This window comes from Ambystoma mexicanum, chromosome 5p (genome assembly GCF_040938575.1).
Source record: "Ambystoma mexicanum isolate Mex_15411 chromosome 5p, UKY_AmexF1_1, whole genome shotgun sequence".
Classification (NCBI taxonomy): domain Eukaryota; kingdom Metazoa; phylum Chordata; class Amphibia; order Caudata; family Ambystomatidae; genus Ambystoma; species Ambystoma mexicanum.
Window position 1 is genome coordinate 811,523,574 of NC_090930.1, and position 20,001 is coordinate 811,543,574.

At 50.4% G+C, this 20,001-nt stretch overlaps 1 protein-coding gene across 5 annotated transcripts in view; it reads left to right on the forward strand.

Annotated features, from left to right (window-relative positions):
• Positions 1–20,001, forward strand: part of BBS9 (Bardet-Biedl syndrome 9) — a 3,505,410-nt gene that overhangs the window by 2,926,524 nt on the left and 558,885 nt on the right. Inside the window, exon 22 of one of the 5 annotated variants that reach the window (XM_069613238.1) lies at positions 11,776–12,139. The exons of the other annotated variants lie outside the window; for them this stretch is intronic. Within the exon in view, the coding sequence (XP_069469339.1) occupies positions 11,776–11,816 (41 nt within the window). The 3' untranslated portion in view covers positions 11,817–12,139. Of the gene's footprint in view, positions 1–11,775; positions 12,140–20,001 lie in introns of those variants that run through there. 5 annotated transcript variants of the gene reach the window in all.

Sequence of the window (20,001 nt, forward strand, 5' to 3'; positions counted from 1 at the left end):
CATGACCTGGATTAGGTGGTCTGAGGCTAGTTGTAGTTTCGTCTGTTCAGAGTGGTGTATCACCCCTTGTGAGTCCTTGAGCCCTATAATAGTGTTGGTCCGTCTTGTTTTAGCTAGCTTGGCCACCAGCAGCTTGTTGGCCTTGTTGCTTTTGGCATAGTAGAATTGTCTGGTCTTCGCCAGGAGTTGCGCAGTGTGTTCTGCATAGTGGGCCTCTAGTTTCTTCCTGGCCGAGCGGAGCGCTCTCTGTGTTCTGGGGGACCAGCCACTCTTCTTCTGGGCTTCCTCAGCTGCTCGCAGGTCCTCCTCCAGGGATAGACGGATTTGTTTCCGGTTTCGATGGTATGCCACGCCTTGGGCTATCAAGGTTCCCCGAATTACAGCTTTCATTGCATCCCAGTTATTGGCCAGGGAGGTGTCCGCGGCTAGGTTCTCCTCAAAGAAGTTCTTGATGGTGGTGGTTATGTTGTCTCTGATTGACATATCATTGAGGATTGGGTCGTAGAGCGCCCATCTGCGTGTTGCCTTGGCGTGGGTGTTCTGAATGCTCAGTTCCATTATTATTGGGGCATGGTCCGATAGAATTCGCTGGCCTATCGACACCTCATTAGCGAGGGCGAGAGTTTGAGGGGAAGCCAGAAGGAGGTCGATTCTGGAGAAAGTTCGGTGTACGCCCGAAAAGAAGGAGTAGTCTTTCTCGGTGGGGTGAAGCACCCGCCATGTATCCACCACCTCCAAGGTTCTGAAGAGCCGCAGCAGACTGAGGGCCTGACCGAACTCGCCAAGGGCAGGGGGGTTAGATTTGTCCTTAGTGGGGTCTGGGACCCCATTGAAGTCCCCACCGATTATTGTCTGGCCTTCCACAAAGCTTGAGAGGGAGGAGCCCAAGGAGTCATAGAAGGTTGCCTGTCCCGAGTTGGGTGCGTATGCCGATACCAAGGTGTAGAGGTCCCCCAGCAGGAGGCACTTGATGGCCACGAAGCGGCCCTCCGGGCACATCATGGAGTCCAAGATCTGGGGGCGCAGGTCTTTCCGAAACATAATCGCTGTGCCCCCCTTTTTGGAGTTCCCCGAGGCGAAGAACTGGTGTGGATATCTGCTGGATCGAAGCCGGCCAAAGTCCGCCGGGAGGAGATGAGTCTCTTGGAGGAACACCACATCGGCCTCCTCATCTTGTAGCTTCTGGAGAATCGATTTGCGCTTGGGGGGGGAGTTGAGACCGTTAACGTTCCAGGAAAGGCATCTCAGCGTCTGGTGTTCCGGGATCGGGGAGCCAGGGGTTCCTTGCGTAGGGGATGGAGGGGGGACTCCAGGTTGTTCATTGGCTGCCATCGTGAAGAGGGTGGAGAGGTGAACTGTACCGCACTTGCAGTTTTAACCGAGGCCCCCAACGGGAGGCCAACTTTTTAACTAGCGGGGTGGGAAACATTGTGGGTGTAACCCCACCCCAGGCCAACCGGGCCAATTGTGTCTGGCAAAATAACGTTTGCATCCAAGGGCTCTAAGATGGAGCGGATCTTGGAGGGGGGGCATAGGCCGTGGAGGAAGCCCGCCGCGCTGGGCGAACGTGGGATTGTGTTGGGCCGGAGTTACTATTTCTGAATTTAGCTGAAAGGGCGTTGGGCGTCCGGGACGCCGGAGGTGCGGGGGACATCCAGGGCCGCTCGGACTCGGGTTATCTTCTCCTGTTTCGGGAGGCCTTGGACCATGGAGGACGTCTGGGTTGGGGAGGGAGGGCTGACGTAGGGCTTCCCGAGGCTTCCAAGTCTGGGGAGGTGGTTCCTTCAGGGGGGGAGGATATCTGCATGATTTTAGCGGCATCTTCTAAGTGGGATATTCTCCGGAGGGAGCCATTATACGAAAATTGCAGGGCTGTGGGAAAAAGCCATCTGTATTTGACTTTACGCTCTTGGAGGAAGAGGGTTAAAGGTCGAAGAGCCCTTCTTTTCTGTAGGGTTGAGAGGGAGAGATCCTGATAAATTTGGAGAGGGTGACCTTGAAAGGAGAGTTCATCTCCGGACCGACTGATGGCGGAGATAGCTTCTTTAGTGGAGAAATAGTGTACTCTCGTTATGACATCTGGGGGCTGGTCGGAGTCTACTCCTCGTCGCGGACGGAGTCTGTGAGTCCGATCCAGCAGCAGTTGGGATTTATCTAGATGCGGGAGGAGAATTTGAAAGAGGTCTCCTATGTATCCTGCAAGATTTTGGTCGGGGACTGAGGACGGAACTCCCCTGATACGGAGGTTATTCCGACGAGCTCTGTTTTCCAGGTCCTCTTGTTTGTATTCGAGGATTTCGCACTTGGCTTGGAGGGCTCTTACTGTTTGCTGGATATCTCCCATGGCAGCTGTTTGGTCTTGGGAGCGATCCTCGATCTCACTCAGTCTCTGCTCCACTTCGGTCACCCTATGGTCTGTTTGTTCCAATTTGGAGGTTAGTTCCGACATGCAGGACCGAAACTCGGCTTTGATGTCTGCCATAAACGCCAGTAGATCACCTCTGGTGGCTGGGGAGTCACCCCCCTCCTGGGAGAGCCCTGGGGTGGGAGTAACTGAGTCCGGTTTCTTTCCCTTATCAGGAGCGGTGAGCATGGTGGCAATGTCCACATTTTTAATAGCTTTCGACTGTCTCGACATGTTGGTGAATCGTGGGTGGGGAGATGGTTTATACGGCCCACCCTGTAGATGAGCGTCGAGGCTCTTGATTGAGAAGAGGGAAAGCTGGTTCCAAGCTTGGCCGGTGTATAGTGGCTTCGAGTGAGGGGGTGAACTCTCCAAATCTTGATGGTGGGCAGGTATGTGGGGCGTAAGTTCCGGTGGGGGGATCGAATAACGTGCGCACCCTTGGGACTAGGCCAGAGAGAGCAGAGCGGGTGATGCAATGGGCCGGGGCGCCCCAGGAAGTGGGCAGTCTGGTCACCCCCGAGGCCGAAGGGGCCTACCCGTCAGGGGCAGCCCGGGATGAGAGTGTGGCCAGGTCGAGGCTCCAGGTGGGCGGCGTTGGTCAGGCCCTTCTCGGGGCTTGCAGCTGTGGGTCCCTCGATGTGGCCCGGCTAGGGCCGCTCCTCCTCCGAGGACCCAGGCTTGGTGGGGATGATAGTGGGAGGGGACCTCCAAGTCCCGGGTCTGAGCGGGGGCTCCAGATGATGGTGTGGGCCGGGGCGCCCCAGGAGTGTGGCGTATGGAGACCGGATCTCTGGGTCTTGGGTAGTGAGAGGTAGGAGCCCGCTGGAGGGCGGAGGAGGGGGGGGCGGTGTTGGCGCGGCCCCCACCTCAGGTGCTGTGGAGGGTTTTCCCTGTGTGGCCTCGGCGGGGCGGGGGGCCAGCCCTCCACCCGGATCCTCACCCCCAGCAGCTCCTACCTGATGGGCACCGTCTGTGCCGTCCCTCGTCGGGCAGTGCAGGCTCGGGCTGGTAGTGTGGCTGATGTTGCTCCGCCGCGACCCGGGTGCTCGAGAAACTGAGCCGCGTCTGAATGCGGCCTCAGAAAGCTCTCACCGCCCTCCAGGGCCGAGAGACGAGCACGGCCGCCATCTTGGGAGATCGTCGCTGGGGCCGGCTCGGGGAACCGGAGCGGCTAACTTCGTCTCCGTCGATCGTCATGGTCCCCGCTTCAGCCCGGATGGGCCCCAGGTCCCCCGACGTCCTTGGGAACAGCTGGGCTCCGGTATACGGGCGCGGAGCCGCATCAGGGGCCCAGAAGCGGCGGGCTTCGCACGGCGGGCCTCAGGGGAGCAGCCACATCGATGGCGCTCCAAGCCACGCCCCCGTCCCTATTTGCAATTTTAACATGCCTGTGAGATTTTGAATCAGCTTATTTGCAATTTTAACGTGCCTGTGAGATCTTGATTCAGCCCACCCAGCCACTCTAACGAGCCTATGTGGATCTAGATTCAGCCTATTCTGCCATCTCATTCAAGACCGCAATAACTTGTGCCTACCAGCCCTGTTACATCTTGTGTATCTGCCCACTCCTGTGTGGCTACCAGCCCGCTGTTAAGCTTCCCAAACCAGCCCTGCGATAACTTCATTCAGCCTACCCTTCTTTGTGTGCACTTCATTGCCACCCAGACTTTTATCCTAGCATGTCTCCCATAGTCTACCTCTTTGCTATCATTACAATAGTCCTCCTCAACACTACTCTCTGCCTTAACAGCCCTTAAGCTTGTTCCTCTCAAAACAGAACTAGCCTTACTATGACTGTCACCAAGCCAGTAACCCAACCATGCCTCCCAACACAGAGCCCAGCCACTTCTTACACCTGCAACACACTCATCAGAAATACTAGACTTAGATTTAGACTAGCCAAACTCTACGAACTCTTGTCCAAGCTCACCCCATGCCAACGCTAAATCCAACCACACGAACAAACGAAACACAATCAGATCCAACGATTACAACAACTGCACCCCTGTCGCTGCCTCTACTATGCCGCACCCCAAAACCCACGACCCCCCACACCAGTCTGTGACCAAAGACTCCCACACACCCACGCTCAAAGGGGCACTTCTAAACACTAGGTCCCTGGTAGCACACGCCACAGATATTGCTAATCTAATCACAGCTGATAACCCTGACTTTCTCACCTTAACTGAAACCTGGTTACATGCCGCGGCAGGCCCCATGTTCATGCTACCTGTATCTGATGGCTACACCATTCTCAGACAAGATAGACCTGAGTCCCGAGGAGGATGTATCGCTATCATTGTCAAATCCAGCCTAACCATGAGACTTGCCTTTTCTCAAAACTTCAATCCTGCGAAATACTCACAGCCAAACTACCATTGGCTGAATCCCAAACCTTAACTCTTCACCTGATCTATTGCCCACCTGGACCCATTGGATCATTCGAGGAAGATGTCTCTGCCATACTGTCCAATAACCTCAAAAACTCATCACAGGTTTTACTTTTTCTGTTGAGCCTTTCCACCTCCCATAGTTGTGTAATGTACTGCTTTGTATTGGTTATTAATGAGCATGTGAATCCATGCCAGACCCCATGCTGGAGAAGGAACAAGTTACTCACCTGTAACTTTTGTTCTCCAATGGTTCTGGCATGGAATCGCATGCAAACCCTCCCTCCTTCCCCTCTGTGGCTCTTCTTGGTCATACTGCCACTTTATGTGCTTACCAAATCTGAAGATGGCTACCAGAGGAGGGGCTTAGGGAGAGGACTGTCATTGGCTGTGGACAGTATGACACAGAGGACAGTGATTGGTTTATGGGATAAATACAGTTTTGTAAGTGAAACTGTTTTTCTTTTACAGAGGATTCCCAGCCTGACGACAGGGAATATTCACGAGCATGTGAATCCATGCCAGACCCATGCTGGGAGAGCAATAGTTACAGGTAAGTAACTTGTTCCTTGTCCAGCTTCCTAAAGTAGGATTTCCAACTTTCCTTGACCCAGCTGGTCCTGCAGATTAACACTGTCCTGGGGAATCTGGCTGCCATTTTGGTCTTTAAAAGATCCCGCATCAGGGCTTGTTCTTCACCATTGCCGTTGAGATGCAGTTCTAGCAGGGTTCCAGTAACCGGTTTTCTAATGGATTGTGTCCTCCCATAGATTCCTCTTTTTTTGATATATGGATATCCTGCTTGCAGTTCCGGAAACGTTTTGACAGCTGTGGGTGCTGTGTGGCATTGGGTCAATTCCCGTGCTCTGACGTGACATTGATGGTGGCATAAATGGCACACACTGCACCCGTTGTCTCAGTTCCGTTTTTCCGCATGCACAGCACACTTCCGAACAGTTCGACTCGCCTCATTGATTCTTTTGTACTGCGTAGTACTTTTCTTCGAGTATGCCTACTCCGAAGATGGGGTTTAAGAGGTGTGTGGACTGTGACTCGAAGATATTGATCACAGATCCGCACAGGATATGCCTCTGGTGCCTCGGTAAGGAGCACAAAGTTACCGACTGTGGCTCCTGTCAGTCCATGACTAACAAGGCTTTGGAGGAGAGGAAGTCTAAACTCACCCTAGGTCTGTCTGTATAGCTGTATCAAAATCCTCGTCCTCTACTCCCTTGAATAGGAAATCCTCTGAAGATAGGAGTTTAAGGGATAAATCACCTCAAAGGCCTAAGAAACGCTCCAAACATTTGAGGTCCAGGAGCGATTCATGTCATTCCTCATCTTCTCAAAGAAAATGTAAGAAGAGACTGTCGTTCCTCGTCATCCGACTCCTCGCCCAACAAGAGACTGGTATGTTTCCTAAACAAGTCTGCCTCACCAGTAGATTGGGAAGAGTTCCACTAAAATTGATGGACGTCCTTTCAAAGGCAGCCCCTCCTGATCCCTCCAAGGAGCCAAAAGAGGCTAACGATCCCGCTGCTCCTTCTAAAGCCAGCAAGGAATCATCGAAGGCACCGACTCATGCGCCCAAAAGCCTGGGTCAGGAGTTCTCTTGAATGCCTACCTGAGTGGCATTGACGGTGTCAACTGCAAGGGAAGCATCGAAGCCAAAGGCTTCCAAATCTTCATTATTGACGGACTCAAAATCAAGTTCTTCGTCGAAACCATCGACATTGCCTCAGATCCATCTTCCAGTTTTAAACCACTGTTGAAGAAAGACTTTAAGTACTTTGGTTCAATATTGAGGAGGAAGAAGAGGATGAAGTTGATGTACCCTTCGGGTACGCATGTTTTGGCACACCCAATATCCTTGAGGAGCTCATTTCTGAAGAATCTCATTTAGAGGACTTGGCTACTTGCCTTAAAGAAGCCAGTGGGTTAGACACTTATCCTGAAGTGGAATTGGCTTCACCAGACTTAGATGCTCATCCAAGTGCTGCATACAGGACAGTGATGAACAGAGTCACTGAGTATTTTGGTCAGGTACGTCCTGCAAAGGATATAGTAAAGTGTGACCTTACAGATATCCTGGATAAAAACGACCACTCAAAGAACATGTACTGCCTTTCCATTCTGCACTTAAAAACAATATCTTGGAAAATTGGCAGATGCCAAATACCACTCTTGCAGTCAATACGGAGTTGGTAAGAAAATATAAACAATCAACTATTGATCCTGATTTTCTCTCCAGGCACCTTACTCATGAGAACTTGGTGGTACAAGCAGCAATTTCCACGTCTAAAGCAGCTGCTCATCCATCCATCCCACCTGATGGGGATGATAAAAAATATGACATGCAGTGCTAAAGGTTGCTGTCTGCTGGGAGTATGGCTCTTAAGGCCATTAATACGCCTGTGCATTAGTCAAATATACATTCACTTTGTGGAATGTAGTCCTCCAAACGGCTTCTAATACTCCTGAGGGAGAGATGAGAGATGAAGGATGGTTTCTACAAAATCATTAATGATGGTAAGGAAGCTGCATGCCAATCTCTCTAATCGGGATTGGATGCATCAGACTGTGTTGTCGCTCTAGGTGATCCAGCGTGGTCATAAGGAGATTTACATGGCTAAGTAAATCTGGTTTTGCTTCTGATGGCCAGTCTTGGCTTCTCGACATGCTCTTCGATGGATCAGATCTTTTTGGGGCAAAGGCTGTCAACAGCTAAGAGAAGCATCAAACTTTTAAAGCAGCTGCATAATCCTTGGATGCAGCCATCTGTCAACCTCAACAGCAATACCCACTATCCCAGGGTTGGAGAAGGCGTTCCTTTCACTACTTTTCCTCCTTTGGACAAAGAGGTATAGGCCAGCCTGCCTGAAGAGGGCAAATGAGATTTCCACATGGCACTAGAGGCCGTGGAGGTAGAACGGCTCATACAGTCATATCCTCACTACCCTCTGCCACAGTCGCTGCCCATAACCAATCTGAGTGCCTAACTCACAGGACCCTGGTGAAAGGCAGGTTGACTCAGCATCTACAAGAATGGCAGTACATGACATCAGATGCTTGGGTGCTGCAGACAGTAGCTCAAGAGAAATGTCGCCCATTTCTGAAAAGGCCCCCAAATTGTCCTGCGAGCAAGTGATCTCTTTGGGAACCACACCCACTCCTTCTGCAGGAGATTATCTCCCTGCCAAAGAAAGGTACCATGGAAAGGATACCTGTACCGGAGCAATACCAAGGTTGGTACTCCACTTATTTTGTGGTTCCCAGAAAATACTGAGAACCACGACCCATCTTGGACCTCACATGCTTGAACAAGTTCATCAGGAAGGACAGATTCAAGATGGTCACTCTTTCGCAGATGCTCCAGCCTCTTCAGCTCCAGGACTGGGTGGTATCACTTGATCTTCAGTATGCTTACTTTCATGTACCTATACATCCCAAGCACAAGAAGTACTTGAGGTTAACCATAGGATGTTCTAACTTTCACCCAAAGGACTTCACCAAGTGGATGGGGGTGGTGGGAGCGAACCTAAGGAGTGGGGGAATTCACATCTTTCCTTACCTTGATGACTGGCTGATCAGAGTTCATTCTCCCGAACAGGCTCTGGAACATTTAAACTGCCCCTGACACTCTCTCCACAAACTGGGCCTCTCCTTCAATTTCAAGAAGTCTCAGGTGGCACCTATCCAAAAGCTGCAAATCATTGGACCACTCCTGGACTCTTCCTCAGGAAAGGCGTTGTCACCTGAGTTGAGGGCTCAGCATATTTTGCAGATGGTTACAAGATTTCAGAACGCCCAACATCTTCCGCCTTTCGATTTTCTGAGGTTGCTGGGCCTCATGGCAACCTGCATTTTCCTGGTGCCAGAAACCTACCTAAGTATAAGGTCTCTCCAGTGGCCCCAAAGATCCCAATGGTCACAGTTCTCAGGCAGGATGACATATTTTCTTCAGGGCCCAAGCAAGGTCACACAGGATCTCCTGTGGTGCGCCTGCAAGGAGAATGTGATTATAGGGGAACCTTTTTTCAACCCTGGCCGGAGATGACAGTAGTCAGATTCTTCCCTCACGGGATAGGGAGCTCACATGAGCGATCTCACAATCAGCGGACTCTGACCCCTATCGGAGTCCTTTCAGAGATGAAGGCAATCAGACTGGCGTTGGTGGCCTTTAAGCCTTCCATACAGAAAAGGAACACGCTGATAATGACATCCAACACAGTGGCCATGCATTACCTAAATGAGAGTGAAGGTGTAGGGTCACTACCACTGTGCTGGGAGGCAAAGAAGCATTAGTTTTGGGCACTTCAAAACGGAATCTCTCTATCAGCTGTTCATATGGTCGGAGAAGAGAACACGGTGGTGGATACTCTGAGCAGGCCGAGCACAGTCTCCCACAAGTGGGAGTTGGATCAGGAAGTCCTTGAACAGCTCTTGGCCCTTTGGGGATCCCCTCAAGTAGATCTGTTTGTATCCAGTATTAGCAGGAAATTGTGACCCGTTTCAGCTCCACAGAATTTTCTCAGAGAGAACCTCTGGGGGATGCACTCATAGTGGACTGGAAATGTCCACTCCTGTGTGCGTTCCCACCAGTCCCTGTCATTCCTCGTGTAATCATGAGTTTAAGAAAGTTCAGGAAATCCATGATCCTGATTGCTCCAGATTGTGCCTGGAGGACATGCTACCCAGACTTTCTAGACATGTCCATCTGCCCTCCAGTCTGTTGTCCCCAAAGAGTGGAACTACTCTCACAAGAGGGAGGCTGTCTTCTTCACCCAGAAATCAGAACCTTAATGCCTGGTTTCTGAGTGGTTAAGATACAAATATTGTGGCCTCCTGGGAAGGCGTCATGGAGGTGTTGCTTTCGGCCAGAAGACCAGCAGCAAAAGCACTATTCCATTGCTGTTGGAACATGTTTTGCAGCTAGTGTAGAGCTAAAGATATTGTTCCTTTCACTTGCAATATACTTGCAGTGGTTTCTTTTTTGCTGCACCTAGCCCATCAGGTGGCTAATGTCAAGGAATACCTGGCAGCGTTATTCATTTTTAAACGCACGCCAGAGCAAGCTTTTACTTTAAGATGCCAATTGTCATTTAATTCATCAAAGGACTGACACATACTTTCCCACCATTTACTTTTCTAGTTCCGTCTTTGGATTTGAACCTGATATTAACCTTTGTAATGGGAGCTCCAATAAAACCTCTCCATTCTTCACCACCTAGGTTGTTAACATTGAAATTAATCTTTTAGGTAGCCATCACTTCTGCTCGTAGAGTAAGTGAGCTACAAGCCATGTCATGTGAATGACCCTTTACAATATTTTGCAAGGAGAAGGTACGTTTGAGAGTTCATCCTTCCTTCCTTCCTTCCTAAGGTTGTGTCTGAATTTCATTGAACACTGAAAATAACTTTACCAGCTTTTAATCCATGTCCTCACCCTTCTAAGAATGAAGAGAGGTTACACAGGCTTGACACGAAAAGGACTCTTGGTTTCTACATTTCTACGATGGCTAATGGTCAGCAAGATGACCAACTATTTATTGGTTATACCAGCCACAGGCTGGGCAAGCCATGACCAAACAAACAAACGTAATTGCGTTGGATCACCATCTGCATTTCAGAGTGCTGCTGCTTTGCAAGAAAACATGTCCTTGAAAACCAACCTAAGAGCCCATTCCACCAGAGGAACGGCAACCACTTTGCCTCTCCAAAGAGGTTTACCAGTGCAGGCCATTTGCAATGCCGCAGCTTTGTCCTCACTACACACTTTCTCAAAGCACTATTGTTTGGACACCCTGTCGGGCCACATCATTTTGCAAGAGAGGTTCTGCACAATATTATGTGTTAATCAGAATTCCACAAAAAATCCACTTCTTCGTGGGAGAACACAATCCATTAGAAGAAGCAATTACTTACCTGGGGTAATTTTCGTTCTACTGGACGTTCCTCTCATAGATTCCTCATCACCCTCCCAGCTTATCCATCTAACTCTGAGTGTTTTTTTAATATACTTTTTTCTTTCAACTTCCGTGTGTTGTTTAATCCTCAAGTCGGCTGTGCAGAAAGAGGGAAAAACTTAAGCACTGAGGCAACGGGAGCAGTGTCTGCTATTTATACTGTCATCGACGTCCCGTCCAGACGCGGGAATGGTAACCGTCAGGGGATATCTACTCGTTGCTGCACAGCACCCTCTACTGTAAAAAGAAATGTCCAAGACTGCAAAGCAAGATATGGATATATCAAAGATAAGGAATCTGTGGGAGGAACATCCAGTAGAAAGAACATTTCCAGGGGTAAGTAATTTGTTTGTTTCAGACATCGCATGAGGCCTTGTCTTTGGCCTTTTGTAGGAGCTGGTGCTGCTATTTGGTGGTTTCCTACTGACTTTGCTCGTGGATCCATTGCTAGCATTTTAAAGGATATGTTGTGGCCTTTTGATTCCTGATCACATATGCTGGCATTGATTTTGAGGAGTTATAGAAAGCTTTTGGTTGAGGGCACTCCACAGGTTATGTTTCAGTGTTCTAGGGTTGACACTAGACGAGCCACCAGAATTAGGAGCCATTCTTTGAGAAATCTACCATAACAGGTTAGTGACATGTTCTTAAGTAATTACTTTCTACTTTGAGATTGTATGTGTTTTTAGCTTGCTTTCTGGGGACAAAGAAGCTGTCTTAACTGGCTTTGCGACAACAGTAAACTATGGCACCATTGCAGCAGGTCTGCAAAAATAATAGCTGCTATGCTAAAATCCAAAGCGTGAGGTGTCTACTAATGACGTGGATATCTGCTGTTCACCCCTTGCCTCAATCTGAGGTTTCCTCCTTTCCTTCAAAGTCATATGTCAATTTCACAAGCCCTTTTGGTGGTTGGTGTCCTTTCATTTTCCAGCCCCTCGCACAGTGGCCTCTGATAGTCAGATTTTGTTAAATTGTCTTTTTTACACATGTTTTTTTGTTTCAATTTTAGGACTGCCTTTTAATTCTTCAGAGTCACAGGACAGCTTGTAAATACCCGTTGTTCACTTTCAGCAATGTGCTGACTTTATTTGACCACTGGAACTACTCATCTTAGCATGCCTTGTATCTTCAGGCTCGCCTCCCCGTAGTGCATCAGATTACAGCACATGTACTGAAAGAAACCGGGTTTTGGGCAAACGAAGCAACCTTTTCCGTACAGTGAAGACGATTAAAGCCAGTTGAGGAAACATTGTTATACATTTCAGCCAAATTAAAGAAGCACCGATGGATTTCTTGATATTTTTTTTTGTATTGTTGAATGGGTTTCTTGAATTTGTTAATGCAATAAATACAGATAATTGTAGTAATCAAAATGGTATGTAATGAGATTTTGTCTGTTTATTCAGTCGATTAAAAATCGAAACATTCTCTTCTTTAATAGCTTGAATCCTCTGCTCTTGACTTGAAAGCAAAGCCTCACACGAGCTGTTAAGTGGTGTCTCTCATCATGAGTGTTTGGGGTGATTACCTTCCACCCGAATTAATTGAAGCAAGCGGGAATATTACAAATTAACCCTATTTTCTGACTTGTACATTCTACAAGCACTAGTGCAGCTGTTTTTGTGTTTTTTGATCTTAGCCCCTCGGAGTATCGATTGTTGATTGCCCCCATCCCTGCAGATGAGAGAGGGCACACACACACAACAGCACGTGACAACCTATTAGACTATTATTCTAAATGACACTGAAAGCTAACTTTAAGGGAGTTACCTACAAATGAAAGGTAAACATTTTAAAAATGCTACATGTTCAGTTCAAAGATAGACTCGTGACCTACGTACACCAGCAGTATTAGCCTTGTTTGTTTCAGTGGAGAGGGAGGCATATGAACATGCATATCTACATGTTAAACTAAAGAACACAAGTGATTCTTACACCCAATGAATAAACACACGCCCAAACCTGAAGTGACCAAATGTCGTCATGTCATGAGATTTCCACAGAAAATCTGCAAGGAAATGCAATAGTTGACTCAAGTCTTAAAATACCAAAGTCCACCCAGAAAAGCTCACTGTTTAGTACTTTCTAGATCCTTCTGCAGTGCTTAGATAACTCAACAAGTTAAGCACTCACCTTGGACATCTGTGCTCAGCCTGTCTGACACAGATATGACTCACAGCAGGGCTGACTCATCCCTTCATCATTCCAAGGCCAATAACTTGTGTTCCAGCGATTTGGCTAATACCGCCTATTGGGATAGCCCTTAGAAATGTGGGGAATCTGGAACAATGCATTATAGTAATATGTGATATTATTGCCATTACTATTTAACCACACATTTCCACATAACTATCCAGACAGAAATCCTGCAGTCGTTCCCAGCCATGTATATCAAGCTATAAAATGCTCTGCTCGATCCAACCTGCAGGTGGATCAGCCTAGAAATGACACACATTGTAGTGATAAAATATATCAATTCTGTCTAATGATGAGAATTCCCACTCCCACAAAACCATGAAATTCTCCAGGTACTTCAAGACCACTTCTTAGCCTGGAGGATAGCTCAAGGGCAACGCGTTTGTCTTGGAAGCAAGACAACACAGAGCAACACAGTTTAAAATCCTGATCCTGCGCTCAGAGACTGGTCTCTGGTATTGAGCGCGTTATAAAAGATGAATTAAATACTTTCGTACAATAAAATAACCTGTGGTGTCCGGTTGTGAAACGCTCCAGTACAGTTAAGCTATGAATTATCGTTTCACCAACCTGCTATACAACTCTGGCCTCTCAAAAAGAGATCTTCAAACTGCAAGCCCTCCAAAATGGAGCATCTTCGATGATCTTGGGCCTGAACAAATAAGTTCCCCTCTCAGAAGTATTACAAATCATCACTGGCTACACTACAATACTGCATTCAATTCAGGATCCTACGCATCACCAGGAAAGCTGTTTGGAGCATGGGGTAACTTAATCTCCAAACCTTACTAGAAATGCACCCAACCAGAATCCTTTGATACATCACAGTGAACAGGACAGCCACCCAACCTACCAGCCCTACTAGTCGGGACAGCTCTAGCACAACAGGCTCGCTTCGGGAACAGGACAATGCTGTTGATGACCCCGAATGGGTTGACTCCGCCCTTCCCTCCCCCACCCCCAGGTAGATACATTGAGTACCTCATTTTAACCATTATTGCCAAACTCATAATGACCCACTTAATATTTTGAGCATGAAACCACTGTTTATTTTGTCAAAATCAAAGCTGAGAAAATATTTCTTGACTATCATGTGGCTTTCATAGAGTGATATGCTGCAGCTTCATATTTTTAGAGCTTTCTCCTGAATTCGATATTTCAACCATTGTGAAGCCTAGACATATTTCTACATGTCTACATGAAAAATAACAACGACACAACAAGTAAAGTTTATTGCAGTCCAGTAATAATCTCAGGGTTCTGGTGACTAGGCCTCAATAAACTTTCCTGAAACAAACCAGATTATCAGAATTTTGGGTGACTCAAATGAACCTTGGACGAACATTTGGAAAAATGCATCTGAAATTCGGCTACTTGGCTTAAATGGGGGGGGACACGTGACTGGAGTTCCCATTCAGTCTGAGGCACCTTTCAGAGAGGCAGAAGTGGGTTACTAGAAGCTGGTTTAGGATATGCAGGGAAGGCCTAAAAAAACTAAAAAACGGCGTGCTTTTAGAGCAGTTAAGGGAAGATAAGTAAGAAGAGGTCGTGATTTACACGGAACCAGTCAGCTGGTGAGATTTAGGGTTGGTTTTTCTTGCACAGTGCTGTGTGATGCTTTTAATGATTTGGAGTGATGAGCAACACAAAGTACCATGGCCAGTGATTCAGGGAGACAGTGGATGTCATACCAGTCAGAGTCCTTCTCTTGAAGCGAGTGGATGAGGCACATGCCATTGAGTGCAACTTCAGCGTATGAGCAAGAGGATCTGGGAATTTGTAAGGATAGCTTATGGGAGAGACCAGCACATCTGGCTTTGTTTGGAGGGAGTAGCAGAGGTTCACAGGGCAGCAGGCAACACACCAATCAGTGACCGTCTCTTGCAGTGAGTGGACGAGAAATGTTCCATCATGTGACACTGTGGAGGAGGCGCCGGGAATCCCTGAGGGCAGCTTGTGGGAGAGGCAGGCTAACCGTGTTTTGCTGGGAGGGAGCAGAAAAGATTTGAAGAGATGGTTGGCACACCAGTCATTATCCACCACTTGAAGTGAGTGGATAAGACAAGTTATTACACAAGGGCTCCTGTCAAATACATACTAAATCATCAATTTATAAATATCTTGAAAGCCAAGAAACTCTAGGCAGTGAGAAACACAAATACCATACATGCTATTTTAATTTTTCAAACTGTGAAGGCGTCATGAAGTTAGACACAGACAACAGAGTAAAGTTCGTAACAGTTTTTTTACTTAACTCAAAAATAAGGGTTGGAAAAAGGCCTAACTTACCCTATGCTAAGGTGGGATTTCACTACCTAAATGAAAGTAAGGATAGTCTGCGTCCGGAAGTCCAAAGATAACAACTGCCTATGTACGAAATCTATACTTGCCATCATATATAGTTGTATACACTGTGTGGAATTCTCAAAGTCAAAGTTCTGAGCTTCTTTCAGCTCCTGGCTTCAAAAGGAATACATTTTCAAAAGAAAGCCTCAGAGCTTCCTGCAGCTGTGGGCTTGCAAATGGGGTTCCCTTCCACTAGTTTTGAGACCATTCACAATGCCAAGGGTTTTTCCCTTCCCTTAGCATTCTGGTTCCTCCTCACAACACAATTTCCAGGGACACTTCCCAGTTCCTCTGCTTTGGTTATTCTTTACAAGTTACACAATTACAGTTCCGTACTTTCTGTTTCACATCAACTTCCTTCATATTAAATCACAGGTTTCTCAGCAAGTCTCTTAGGTGGCTTTTCAGTAGGTGGGTGTCCTCAGTATGGGCGCAGTTCTCCAGCATGGGGTCTGGCATGAATTCACATGCTCATGAATATTCCCCGTCGTCAAGCTGGGAATCCTCGGTAAAGAAAAATCAGTATCAGTTTCGTTTCTGATCTGTCTTTCGTAGTAGTAACCAATCACTGATCTCTGCGTCATACTGACCACAGCCAATGACTGCCATCTCCCTAAGCCCCGCCTCTGGCAGCCATCTTCAGATTTTTACCGCACGTTCAAGTGTTGGGAGTCCTCGTGCTTAGCTCTCGAGCTTTTGCTGCGTTTTCGCGCTTTTTCAGGTGAATTTTCACATTTTTCGGTTAATCGAGCCTCAAGCTCCACCGTTTCTACTCCCGTTAACGGGTACCCATTGTGGGATTTTCCTACGCCCCTCAAGGGTGAAGATTTCGTCGAATCAACCTTTTGGAGGATTCCAGAAGATTTGCGGCCTACTTCGAGATGGCCCAGGACGCGAGTTCGTCACCCGGACCCAAGCTGTTTCGCAGCTGCCCTGGATGCGGGCTGCAGAATGTGTTTAAGGAGGACGAACATTCGCAATGCCTCTACTGTCTTCATGGGGACAAGACTCATGTAGAGAAGGACTGCCAGTTCTGCAAGAACTTGTCGGAGCGGACCATGCGGGACCGTCGATCCCGTCTCGCCAGCTGGTTGGAGAAGGGCTCAACGGGTGAGAAGAAGAAGAAAGGGTCCGAGCGGGCTTCTAAGTCCTGTGCAGGCGCCCCGGTGACAGGGGCCAAACACCAGGCCAAGCGCTGCGAGTCCGCTGGCTCCGGGAGCGCCGAAAGGTCGGGCTCTTCGGTCGCCAGGCAGGGCGCACCTTCCCCGGCACCGTCAACCACGAGCCAGCGCTCCGGTTCGGGGAAGAGGAAGTCCGAGACCCCCGGGTAAGCTTCGGGAGAAGCCCCGTCCGATCTCGGGAGAGGGGGAGCGAGGCGTCGCCCCTGCCCCTAAGGAGAAGACCCGGGACTCACCTAAGGTGGTGAAGGCCCCTACCCAGCAGGCAAAGGCCTCTATCGAGGCGATCGCGGTGACTCTGGCCAAGCCTGCAGAGACCCCGCCAGCGGAGACTGCCTCCGGGACTAGAGTTTCCCTGCCGCCAAGGAGGGAATCCTCTTTTCAGCCCATCGCCATGGCCACCATGATGGAAGAAGCGAGGGGGGGCACGGTAGCCTCCTCGAGCTCGGAGTCAGCCTCGGAGGAGGAACTGACAGAAGCCGTGAGGAATCTCGAAGTCCAATTCGAGAAGGTTCGATCCCGTAAGGAAGATCCTCGGGAGATAACCGAGGAAGACGACGATGGCGAGGAAGAGTGGCCTTCCCTTCCGGCGCAGCCGGAACCTAGGCCTCAGGATAGCTCGGCGGCCATTTTGTCTGCGATCCAGTCCTTATGCTCTGAGATACCCGCAACCTGGCCCGTCGGGAAGTCCTCAGAACAAACGACGGAGGACCCAACCCTCTCCTCCACTCCCCCCCGTAAGGCCGACCGTGCCCTCCTCATCCTCCCACGAGTCAGGAGATGACAGTGCGGTGGGCTCGACGGCGGGTTCTGAGGGCGACGACGACGGAACGGGTCTCCCGTCTCCCGTCGCACGGGCCTCTCCGCCAGACGAGATTGGCTCATTCCACGCCATGATCGCCAGGGCGTCCGAATTGTTCCAGCTCTGCTCCGAGGAGCAGAAAAAGGAAGGTTTCCTCTATCAGCGCCGGGAGGCCAAGAGGAAGACATTGCGGTGCCTCTAATCGATGACATCTGGGAGGAGGGCCTGTCGGTACTCAAGAACCCCTCCACGGCACCAGCCAAACGGGACCGGTACGAGAAGAAGTACCGGGTCCCTGGGACCGCTCCCCTGTGCCTCAGGGCCCAGCCAATGCCAGACTCGGTCGTCTCGGCGGCGGCGAAGAAGAAAGCGGCGAGGTCAGGAGCCTCAACGTCGAATTCCCCTCCGGACGGCGAGGGTAGGAAGTTGGACGCCATGGGGCGACGGGTCATTTCGTCGGCGGCGACGACGATCAAAGTGGCCAACGCCCTGGCGATCGCGGCCCGTTACGACAGGGAGCTCTGGTTTAAGATGGCCCCCATATTGGACTTCCTACCAGACGACAAGAGGTCCGAGGCCCTGGAAATACTTCAAGAAGGCGAGGTGGCGTCAGACCACGCCATAACAGTGGCAACCGATATTGCCGATACCGGGTTCTGCCAGCTGGGCAACAGAGTTTGCCTACGACAACGGCGTTGGCTCCGGGCGACCGACTTCCGTCAGGACGTCCAGACCAGGGTGTTGGACATGCCGTTCGACGGCAGCAAATTGTTCGTGAAGGCGGTGGACGAATCCCTCCAAGCCATAAAGACGGACACGGAGACGGCCCGCGCCCTAGGAGCCCTTCAGCAACGACGGCCCTTTCGGAGCTCCAGAGGCAGACAGCGGGCCTCCAAGGGATCCAGCGGTGGCTCGTCGTCCTACCGCCAGGCGGCACGCTCCTCGTCTCAGGAGGCCTACAGGGGTCGCGGCAAGCAGGGAGCGCCTCGCCGCCGTCGGCAAGGTTGCCAGGGCGGCAAGGCCACCACCTCCAAGCAGGACTGAACCGGCCGTGGCCTTGGGCCGCCACCGAAGCACCCCGGTGGGAGGCTGGATGACGAATTTCGTCGGCGTGTGGAAGTCCATCTCCACCGACCATTGGGTGCTGGATACCCTGGCAAGAGGGCACTCTATCGAATTCCTGAAGAAGTGCCCTCACATTCCACCTGTGGCCAGGAAGGAAAATCACTTCCCGCAACTGCTGTTGGAAGTACGGGCGATGCTCAGGAAAGGCGCCATCGAGCTCGTCCCGAAGAGGCTCCGAGGCTCCGGGGCTCCGGGGTGTACTCAAGGTACTTCCTCATCAGGAAGAAGACGGGCGGCTGGCGCCCCATCCTGGACCTTCGTCATTTGAACAAGTACATCAGGTCACAAAAGTTCAGGATGGTCACCCTCCAGCACGTGCTGGGACAGCTGGAGGAAGGCGACTTTCTATCGTCGTTGGACCTGGAGGATGAATACTTCCACGTTCCCATCCTCAAAAGTCACCGAAAGTTCCTCAGGTTCGTCGTCCAGGGACGCCACTACCAATTCAGAGCACTGCCGTTCGGATTGAAGTTGGCCCCCAGGGTCTTTACCAAGTACCTTGCACCTGTGGCGGCGCGGCTGCGCCTGCAGGGGATTCACGTCTACCCCTACCTGGACGACTGGCTCATCCGCTCAAGGATGAGGGAACTCGCCGTCAAACACACTGCGAGGACCGTCCAGCTACTCACAGACCTGGGATTCGCCATAAATTACCCAAAGTCCCACCTGGTGCCATCGCAGGTGGCCCTGTTTCTGGGAGCGAAGCTCGATACAGTGAGGCGCCTGGCGGCACCGTCGGAAAAACGGACGAAGACCATTCTGGGCAAAGTGCAGCGCCTGCTAGCCACGGACGTGGCCAGGGTGAGGTCCATCAAGTCCCTCCTGGGGATGATGTCCTCTTGCATCTACCTGGTGCGCCTCTGCAGACTACGGATGCGCCCTCTTCAAGAATTTCTCGACGCCCGTTGGATGCAGGCAATGGGCACCTTCGAAGACAGGGTCCTCCTCAACGAGGTGTTCCGGCGGGCGATTCAGTGGTGGGGCGTTCGAGCGCACCTCACGGCGGGCAAGGACTTTCAGACGCCGGCGTACCAGGAGACGGTGACGACGGACGCCTCCCTGGAAGGTTGGGACGCCCACACCGGAGATCTCCACGCAAGAGGCCTCTGGCTCCCGGAGGAGAGGCTCCTGCACATCAACATCCTGGAACTCCAAGCCGTGTTCTGGGCTCTCAAATCGTTCCTCCCGTCGCTCAAGGGCAAGGTGGTGCGGATCTTCACGGACAACACCACGACAATGTTTTACATACGGAAGCAGGGAGGCACCAGATCCCCAGCCCTATCCAAGGAGGCACAGGATCTGTGGCACTGGGCGGTCGCCCAGGGGATGTTCCTGGTTCCCTTCTACCTGGCAGGAGAAAGAAACACCATCGCCGACTCGCTCAGCAGGGAGCTGCGCGCGTGTCACGAGTGGGAACTGCGCCAGGATCAGGTGGATCAACTCTTCCGACGATGGGGCAAACCCCAACTCGACCTGTTCGCAACAGCGACGAACTCGAAGTGCCAGAGGTTCGCCAGCAGGTTTCCCCAGCCGAGAAGCATGGGCGATGCGTTCTCGTTCCCCTGGGATGGCCTATACCTGTATGCGT